Below are 10,751 nucleotides of genomic sequence, written 5' to 3' on the forward strand. Positions count from 1 at the left end.
GCTCCAAGTGGGAAAAATAATGAGATATGTTTTGAGCATTTAAGTCTTCATGTTCTTATGCTACAAGCATAAGTTAATTTTTTTCATATGGGATCAAAAATTTTCTTGTAACAAAAGTTGTTGTACTCGATGAGATGAATCTAATGATGTTACACATAATGTGTTTTTTATGCTTTCTGAGCTCCAAAATACTAAAAATGGAACTTGTCAACGATATTCCAAATTCAGACACGATAAACAGAAAAATCAAGGAGAAAGAAAAAGGCGCCAACGGATTGTTCTACTAGAAAGACGTTACAACAAGTGCTCAATGTTCCCACCATTCACTTCAAGACACAACTCAAGTCGACGTCGGAAACTCTGCACAACATTTCGAAGCGCTTGTTGAGGAATGTTGGCAATAGCGCCTCTGATACGTGTTTTCATGTCTTCTGCAGTCGTTGGTCGATTTTTGTAGACTACATCTTTAATGTAGCGCCATAAAGAAAAATCAAGTGGAGTTAGATCAGGTGATCGCGGAGGCCAAATAACAGCACCACCTCTGCCGATCCAACGACGAGGAAACAGAACATTGAGATAATTCCTTACACAAAGGGCAAAATGCGGTGGCGCACCGTCTTGTTGGAACCACATTCTTAGTCTTCTGTCAAAGTGTACATGTTCCAATAAAACTGGGAGGTCATCTTGTAAAAACTGTAAATAGCGTTGACCGGTGACTGTTTGGTTGAAAAAATACGGCCCAATCACTTGCCCATCATCAATGCCACACCACACATTTACATTCCACTGATGCTGGTGGTCAACGTGCTGAGTCCAGTGAGGATTTTCCATAGACCAATAATGGGCATTATGACGGTTTAACGCGCCAGTACTTTTAAACGTCGCTTCATCACTGAAAAGGACATTTTGGAAAAACTCGGGACTTTCGTTCAAGATCCCTATGGCCCAGTGTCAAAAAGCAACACGATTCTGTCTATCTTGTGCAGACAGTGCTTGTGTCAATCTGATATGATATGAATGGTAACGGTTCGATTTCAAAATATCGTGAGCTGTGCTTCGTGGAATACCTGAATCTCTCTCCATCTCTCTTAAAGAGATGTGACGGTTCATGTGAACCATGGCCAAAACGGTAAGCGTACGAGGATTGTCAGGATTCATCCGTTGTTGTCGTTGTCGTCGTAGCAGAACTCTTCCTCTTCGACAATTTCTCTCGATGATCCGAATGCATGAAGCTGCGGGATGACGTAATCGGTTTCGGTACCGTTGTCGATACAATCAAGCGGCCGCGCGATATGCACCTCGGCAATCTCCCAAAACCAGTAGAATATCCACAACTTCATTTGCGGAATAAACCATGCTACGCGAAATCACTCAAAAATAATCTGAACTCAATAATGACCCGATTCGTACTAACGAAGAAACAATAAACACTAAGGTACACCAGATAGCTCTGGTATTTACACTTTGGTGTTTACTGGTTCTTATTAAAGGCCACTTTCTGTTTATCGTGTCTGAATTTGGAATATCGTTGTCAAGTTCCATTTTTAGTATTTTTGAGCTCAGAAAGCATAAAAAACACATTATGTGTGACATCATTAGATTCATCTCATCGAGTACAACAACTTTTGTTACAAGAAAATTTTTGATCCCATATGAAAAAAATGAACTTATGCTTGTAGCATAAAAACATGAAGACTTAAATGCTCAAAACATATCTCATTATTTTGCCCACTTGGAGCCCTACAACTTCTATTTGAAAGATTTTTCGATTACTACCCGTATTCAATAGTTATTTGGGTGTACAATTTTATCTCGGGCACCCTGTATCTTCAATTGTATAATAAGTACGGCAGATGTTGAATTTATTCTCGTCTTTCGAGTAAAGTTGACATAATCGGCGCAATGATCACAAAATTGAATGGTGTCTTTCCATTTGTCGAAAGTTAGTTTCACTAAATCGTTCAAATCAACAGTATTTTCCAAATCGCTCAGCGAGAGTGTAATGAAGAAACTAACTTCATTCGAAGTTTTTATATAGTTGCATGACTTACAATGATCTAGATGAGTGAATTCTATTTGAGTCGGTTTTTGCATCTCATCTATTTTCTTAATAACCGTTTCGAGAAACAATACAGGGTTTTGCTCGGTATCACAGCAGAATTGATTGCCAATTGATTGTATCAACTTTGTTGCATCCAGAACTTGTAAACCACTATTGTACTGTTGTAAAAATGTTCGCATTCCTAAAAATCCACAGTTCTTTATTCGTGAAAGTCCGCAGCGCATCACAGAAGAATGGAAGATGCATTGAATTACTGTATTGGCAAAACTGGAAGCTCCATTGGCATTGCTTAAACCGATAACTGACGATTTGATAGTGATTTTCTTGTTTTCTATTTTTATATCACCGATTACTCCTGTTTCAAATACCCATTGAAAATGCCACACTTTCGGAAAGTATTTAACAGATACCGATATTTGTGGTAAGTCAGGTCTATATTCTTTCCTTAGTCTATTATACTCTTGTATTGCTATACACGAAGCTTTAATGGAGAATGGATCAAAATTTATTAAATGAACACCTTCCAGTGTTGTGACCCTGGATAAAGCAACATAGCTTTGTCCAGCGGAGAATACAGTGTTGCCAATATTCATAACAGCATTATGTAACCTTAAACCTTGACTTTTGTGTATTGTAATACCATAAGTCAGGCTAATTGGAAATTGCTTTCTTGTTATGTATACACCATCCATAATTTCAAATTTGACCTCCATCCTTTCTATGTCATGGGTTTGTCCCGAATCTAATTTTACGGTTACTGCTTTTGGATATTCTTTTCCTTTCATTATTGATTTTGAAATTGATTGTACAACCGCAATAGTCCCATTGACTAAACCGATGGTGACATCAATGTTTCGTCTAATCATACCTTTTGCGCCTATTTTAAGAGTTATGCATTTCGCTAGTCCTGCAGATGAACGATCATCTTGTTCAGCTTTCTCGAGAATCTTCACAGCCTTATTACGCAAACGCATTGCGACAATCAACTGAATCTTCAGCAGTCAATATTATTTCATCTGACCCAAGTTCTTGCAGCATTATAGTATTCAAACAATCACACTGCTTGCATGTAGCAAACAAACATACTGTATCAACGGGTAATGATTTGATGTATTCTGCTAAAAAACGTAGGCGTTCTGCAAGATTTGATGATTGAATATTGTGTTTACGTGACTGTAATAATTTGCTATCTTCTCCAGATATATCACCAACTCTCAGGCGGGAAAGTAATTCTCCATAAACACGGTCTTTTTTCTGACGCATGTTAATAGTCAGTTCGTCATAACTGAATAAATCCAACCAGAGATTCACACTTATCATTGATCCTAATCTCTTTTCAATTTCTTTTGATGATAGCTGTATATACGTCGGATCTTGTAAAACTGGTGGAAGTTGTAATAAATCACCAAACACAAGTATATGTTTTTTGCCAAACCATCCATCGGTTTCGTCAAATGTGCTAAAGATTTCCATCAATCGTTGGTTAATATACATAAATGTGATATTAGACACCATTGATATTTCATCAATGATAATCAACTCAACATCACGCATTTCTTCACGCATGAGTTTCAGAACGTTATCTGACAACTGTTTGTATTTAGGTGTATCACCATGCTCTATTGGAAGTTGAAAGTACCTATGAATAGTCAAACCATTGATATGAAAAGCTGCGATACCTGTGGGCGCGGTAACTGCGGTCTTGCCATTCATTTCTTGATTAATCCAGGTACGACTGACATCTATAAGGAAACTTTTACCCGTTCCACCTTCACCACTTACATATAAACGTAGTGTTTCATTTTTTGACGAAAGAGTTTGTGTTACTTATTCAAATATTCTATGCTGGTCTACGTTCATTTGTGATATCATGGTAGGCAAATCTGTGTTTTTCGCTACTCGATTAGCAATATCTTGAAATTCTTGCATAGCAGCTTTCCCCTCTTTGAGTTCACACCCCATCTGAGCAATGGGCAACTGGCTATCAGCTTCATCATTTTCTTTGTTTAATTCTTCCTTGACTTTTTCAGAAATGAAATCCAAACCTCGTTGATAATCATCCAGATGATGATGGTATTCACAAGCTTTAAGAACTACGTCTTTTTGCTGTTCAAATACATCTGTGAATGATTCGAAACCTTTCTTCAAGTCATCGGTATCTTTCCATGGTTTGAACAATAACAATAAAGCGTAAAAAAAATTTTCTGGTTGAGTATTTACATTATACCTTGTAACGAGATTTTTCCTCGGGGTTGAGAAAAACCCGTTAACTGCCCTTTCCCCTGGATTCGCAAGCAACATTTGTTGGGCGCCAGCCGTCCTTTTTACCGGGGACGACAAACCGGAATCTCAATAAATTAATTCTTAACATAAACCAAAATTTACGGTACGAAAAACGTATGACTTTGCCTACGAATCCATGGGAAGACCTTGAATACCCGCGCTGCTCAGGGGGTAGGTTGTGGAGAGAGGGCGTAGTCCGGATGGAGGTGGTTTGTCGGACTTTCATCCGCAAAAGAAAATAACAAAAGCCCTAAAACTTTGAATGAATAAATTTAATTATTGCTTTTGATAATATTTCAATTAATTCTAATACATTATTTTAAGAGATCATCATGACCAGAAACAAAAAAAAAACTATTATCTTGTAAGGAATCTTAAATAACCATAAGTGATACATCACAATCTCTTTTAAACACATACGAGTCCGCCGAGAGAGATAACGCAAAGACGAGGCTCGAAATTTTTAATTTTCAACGTAATTAACCCTTTGAATTGTTTTCTCTCTGAATCACTCAGAGCAAATCCCTACTTCGAATTAACTAATTATCAAATCCTTATAACGAAACGGATCTCCCGGAAATCTCCTCCACCAATGGGGAGGCATCGTAATTCCCTAAATCTCTCTAAATTACTTCAGAGGATAAAAAAAAATATTCTCGTGATGATTCCTTATGGGTATCACTCACGCATCGCGATTACCTTCCTAGCTAATCGCCCTGCACTCGATCAGCACCGTTCACTCTCACTACGACACGCACCTTTCGATAGTCTAACCGACTCTATTTTTCCTGTCTATCAAAAATCCTACCGTGAGTTTCGGAGTCCAAAATCGAACTGTAATTATTCCTAAAGTCTGTGCCGTCCGGCACCATTTTTTTGGGCGATTCCCTCTCCGCCTCCCCTCGCCCAAGGGAGACGGCAAGAACTCTCTCCGCTTCCCGTCGCCCAGGGAAATGGCATATTTCCATATACACAAGATCTTATCCTCTAAAAATAATATGAATTAATTTTAACGGCACCGAGATGAGGAGTTAATCAAAATAAAATCGCAAATACTGTCTTTACTTCTATCCTAGCTATTAATGATGCAATCTCACCTGTGGCTCGTTACCCACGTGTTTTGTTGTCGACCGGCGACGACCGGCAAATATCCACCGGATAGCCTCTCTCACCCTATTCCTCGAACCCAATTCGTTACCGGTAGTCTCCAGGGTGTCTCCTTGAATTGGTACCGCGTCGTCGAGAATATTCACCACGTAATTACACTTGAATTTTACTGTTATTCGCACCTCAATCTTTGGCGTCCGTCACACGTGTTTTTCCGCAACGTGTAATAAATTTATTTAGTTTATGCGATTTAACGAATAATTTAGAAAAATATTAACGGTCAGTACTAAAATAACAACTCATCCATTCAAGTTAAATATTAGCCCACTGGCTTCAGATTTATTTAATCTCTTATTCCTTTTAATTAAAAATAATGGTTACTCACTTGAATATAGCTCATAGAGCACATAGTTTTTTCTCTCATACTCACATACACAGCTATTAATATATGACAATCATACCTATCTCCATACGTCAAAATATTTTTCCGTGGAAGGGAAACTTCGTCAATAAAAATTAAACACACAAATCAATAGCTCCGCGTATACAAAAATATAGTCACTGATCAGTCCTCGCAACTAAGTCGTCGCCTAAATATATAAAATAACGCAGAAGGCTCTCGCTTTCCCAACCCTACCAATATTCGAATATAATGGTGAGCGGATTTGGGAGAATGACCAGACTGGTCGGTAGTCGAGCGGCGAGAGAGCGATCTTCCTACGTCCGATTGTCACCAACCCATCAGGTATCCAGCGCCGTTATCGGTGATGTCTGGAAATGATGATGAATCTCCTCCCTTAGGAGGCGGCATTCTCGTAATAATTTAAAATCATTACATGATCCCCCTTTATCTCCAGGAAGGTAATGACTGGAGATAAATCCTTGTCTCGATGACCACACCAGGCTCGGGTTCCGTTAGTGGGTAACGTCCAATGACTTTCAGCCTGAAAAACAGTATAATACGTGGCAAGACAATTTTCAACTGTATTTGTATTTCTGGCTGCCTCCGAAAGGTTCCATTACATCTGATGGTTTCTCCATTCAATCACGGATTCCATACAAAAGACTCAACCAATTGGGCATATTCCTCAGATTTTCCAAACCGATGGGGGTAGTGGAAGGGTCTCAAATAAGACACCATTAAATTTGTCATGTAAACTTCGAAGGATTGGGGTGTCAACGATTTCAGGAACAATTGTCCGAATTCTGATTCCATGGTGAATGAGGTCATTGACAAGAGTCCGGGTCGTAACAACGACTCCAGCTTCGGTGGCGGCGTAGACGGACGGGTCAATCTTGTCATCGTAGGCTGCACCAATCGCAATGTTGATAATGACTCGACGTTGTCCCTTCTCGTTGGGCGCATTTGGACTAATCAATCCCACGGTCCGATATAGCGTGCTCTCTCCTCTATGCAGTTTCCGTCTTTAGGTGACGTCCACAAGCCTTCTAAGAGATCCAACTTTCTCCCATCCGTTCATCCACCCAAATAACCACCACCATTCACGAATTTACATTCAAAATATATCTTGACCGGCTATACTGTTACGTCCAATTATTATGACGTATGATTTTTAACTGCTTTTTCCAACGCAACCGGTTGGAGGGAAATTCTCTCCTCTGTATTATTTATTTTTACCGGGTGTTTTAAATTTGTTTTAATCCTACCTTAATTTTTCGGTTGTTGCAGTTTTTCTTTTAGCCCAGTTAGGAAATCCCTCGTTGAAGGAGTGATTTTAAATAAACGGCGATCCTTGCTGCCAGGAGCTTGGGTCTGCTGGTGATTGGCCACGTAGTCGGTGGTGAAGTATCCCTGCGTCTGGGGATGTAGTTCAGTTCTAGGTGTCTCCTGTTGGGGTTCGGATGCTGGTTCACGAGGTTGGGCCAGTCTGAAATTTCCCTGGCGATCTCTGGTGACTGCGATGTTGAGGGTGTCACTTCGGGTTATTGTCGGTACTGAAGTACTAGTTCCGAACAATGTATCCAAATCCACTTCTTGTGGATTTCTATAGATCGCGGCCAACTTTCGAAGCTGGTATTTTCTACCCGCACGTCTGGTCCTCTTCGGCATGGAAAGGATTGTGTGGGGAGCAGCGAGGGGTTGGGACGGGATATTAACGAGTGAGCAATCTTCTGCTCCAATCTTTTAGTGGAGTAGGACCTTGATTGAGCACTCTTCTGCTCTAATCAATTAGGCTAAGGGGTTTTAATGCGAGCAGTATTCTGCTCCGCAATAAATTAGGGAGATTTAATGCGAGCAGTATTCTGCTCCGCAAGAAATGATGAATTCACCACGGTGGTAGGATTAAGAGTGAATTTTATTATTTAAATCGGGGGTTTTTATATAAAATCTGCATCCGGTTGTGCATCAGCAAAAGCATTTTTCGTCAGCGAAAAATCTTCGTCCGGTGTATTTTGTCAGCGCAAAATCTTTGTCCGGTTCGTTTTAGTTAATTTAGCATTTTTTTTTCTTGGCACGTGCAGTGTCATATTCGGTAAAATTGTGCGCTGGCAAGAACATTACAATATAATTCCTTATTTATATTAGGTTTATAACATTCTTTAGATTTATTGTTATTAGCTCAATTGTTAGTTAATTCTACTTCTTACCAACTAGAGCGAGGGTAAATGGTTCCGTACGTCGATAATTAGACTGTCGGTAAAGGTATTCGACGGTCGGTATCTTCGGATGTGGGTAAAACAGTCATAACAGCTTTAAGGGTAACCGGCTCCAAGCGTCGATAACTGGACTGAAGGTAATCCGATTCGTCGGTCGGTTTCTCGGTAGTGGGTAAGCAGTCGACGAAGTGTGAGGACGTGACAATACTACCTCGTCTCTCAATTCCTATATAATACAGGTTTCCGATTGGTGAAAATCTTAGTCTACTCCTATTTTATGTGTGGATTGCTTAGTTCATTTATCTATTAATTCTCAATTTTATTTACTCATTTTTTTTTTTTTTTTTTTTTTTATCATTTGTATTATTACTATAACTATTGATGCAATGGGCTCAGAATCTGCCTCAGCAAGCCGACTCCACATACTTCCTCAAACTCGTACGGTTATATGTCCCTCGTAATTCACCCGAAGTCTCCCCATTTTCCAGCACGAAAGCATTACATCCAATTATTTTTTTAATCCTATACGGGCCTTCATAGAGGTGAAAAAATTTATGGATAACCCGGTCGGTATTACTGGATAAGTGTGGGACCCTAAGCAGCACCTTATCCCCGACTTTGAGATCTATTGGAGGCTGAATTTTGTGATATTTCTCTCTCTGTTCAAATTTCGTTTTAATTCTCTCTCTAGCCTGCAAAATCATATGATCGTGTGAAATAGTAGATTGAGAATCCGGGTAAGAGATCAATTCGCGAACTTTATCCTTGATCATCTTTCCATAATGCAACTCGTACGGTGTGAAACCGGTAGTACAATGAGTAGTATAGTTCAGGTATTTTTCGATTAGAGGAACCACCTTAGCCCAGGAGGTGTGCTTATCGGAACATAAGAGCCGAAACATTCTTCCTAACTCACGCATTACCCGCTCAGTGGGATTTGATTGAGGATGTCGAATGGAACAGAAACTCGTCCTAATGTCATTGGCATTCAATTGCAGTGTCCAGGCGTTGGCTCGGAATTGGGTCCCATTATCCGCCAGTATTCTCTCGGGTTTGTTTACCTCCCGACAATAATTATTTAAAATTTTGTTTAATACCGTTTTAGTATTGGCTTTCCTGATGACATATAATTTCACCAGCTTGGAAAAGGCATCCAACACGACAAAAATATACTCAACACCGCCCACCGAGCGTGGTAAGGGTCCGTAGAAGTCTACCGTTGCTAATTCTCCGGGTCGATCTGCCCTAACACACCCATATTCCCCCTCAACACGGTGGTTTAAATGTTTTGTGCGCTGGCACAAATCACAACCGATCACGACTCGCTTGATATCTTTGGTCATATTCCTCCACCAGAAATTTCTTTGGACCTGGGTTTGCGTCTTAAATACTCCCCCATGTCCAATACGTTCATGTTCCGAAACGGTTATCAAATGTTTTAACTGCGGTGGAATTATAACTCGCCAAGTTTCACTATGCCTAGCTTTGTGAAACCAGACCCCCTCATGCTGGTGAAATAAATCCCCATTATCCGTACTTGTCTTTCTTTTTACATACTCAATGCCCTCTGTATCCGCCCTCTGAGCCCCTCGCAGATTTTTCAAGTGCCGATGGATATCAGTTCTCAACTTTAAATAGCTAATAGATACTAGGACATTGTTGACACCATCATTATTTCTGACATCATCACAGCATAAGATTTCTGAGATGGAAAAAGTATTCGAGTGCTGCACATGAAATTTACTATCTGGGTTTCGACTGAAAAAATCAGCGACCACGTTATCAACGCCTTTGCAGTGCTCCACCACAAATTCGTACTCCTGTAAAGACAAATTCCATCGAGATAGTCGAGCAGTGTGATATGGCGACGTGCTCAAGAATGTCAAAGCCTTATGATCAGTGATGATCCTGAACATTCTGCCAATCAAGTACACCCTAAACTTCTCTACAGAATATACCACGGCCAGGAGTTCTTTCTCCGTAGTAGTGTAATTAGGCTCTGCACGTGTCAACCCTCTACTCACTAACGAGATGACTTGATGATATCCCGCATTATCAATTTGGTATAATACGCCGCAAATTCCTATGTCCGAACCGTCTGTTTGCACCCGAAATTCTCGCTGTAGATCATAATGAGATAAATAAATACAGTTTACAAAATTATTTTTTAAATCCCTAAAGGCCCTGTCCTGTCGTTCAGTCCACGTCCACGGTGTATCTTTCTTCAATAAGTCCCTAAATGGGTCGACGAACTTGGCATGTGCCACACTAAATTGTCAATAGTAGTTGCATACTCCCAAAAATTGCTGCAACTCAGTGCGATTTTTAGGGGCATCAAACTCCTCTATAATCTTCAATTTCCCATTGTCAGGACGTATGCCTTTACTAGATAATATAAAGCCCAAAAAAGGCACTTCCTCCCGATAAAATTTTGCTTTTTTCAATTTGATCGTGAAATTGAATTTTTTTAAACGTTCGCAAACAAGATTTAGATGATTCGTATGTTCTGCGATATCGGGTGATGCTATCAGCAAATCATCAATATAATAAGTCAAGAATTCATTAAATTCCTCTCCTAACGCGAGGCTCAGAGCACGAATAAAGCCACTTCCGGCTGTCTTGAGACCAAATGGAATTCGCGTGAACTGATACAGCTTTGATCCATGTAAGAATGCGGTAT

General features: G+C 39.9%; 1 protein-coding gene across 1 annotated transcript; it reads right to left on the reverse strand.

The window, feature by feature from the left end:
• Positions 1–294: 294 nt before the first annotated feature.
• Positions 295–1,158, reverse strand: LOC135171649 (uncharacterized). The gene is made up of 2 exons (XM_064138274.1): positions 1,068–1,158; positions 295–938 (listed from the first exon to the last, which is right to left on the reverse strand). Exons 1-2 carry the CDS (start codon positions 1,156–1,158, stop codon positions 295–297), a joined length of 735 nt encoding a protein of 244 aa, XP_063994344.1.
• Between the last annotated feature and the right edge of the window lie 9,593 nt (positions 1,159–10,751).

This window comes from Diachasmimorpha longicaudata, unplaced genomic scaffold (genome assembly GCF_034640455.1).
Source record: "Diachasmimorpha longicaudata isolate KC_UGA_2023 unplaced genomic scaffold, iyDiaLong2 ctg00000070.1, whole genome shotgun sequence".
NCBI lineage: Eukaryota > Metazoa > Arthropoda > Insecta > Hymenoptera > Braconidae > Diachasmimorpha > Diachasmimorpha longicaudata.

Coding starts and splice junctions, on each gene's coding strand:
- LOC135171649 (XM_064138274.1), bottom strand. CDS start 1,158: ATGAATCCTGACAATCCTCGTACGCTTACCGTTTTGGCCATGGTTCAC. Junction 939..1,067: donor AGAGATGGAGAGAGATTCAG/GTATTCCACGAA, acceptor ACTGGGCCATAG/GGATCTTGAACGAAAGTCCC.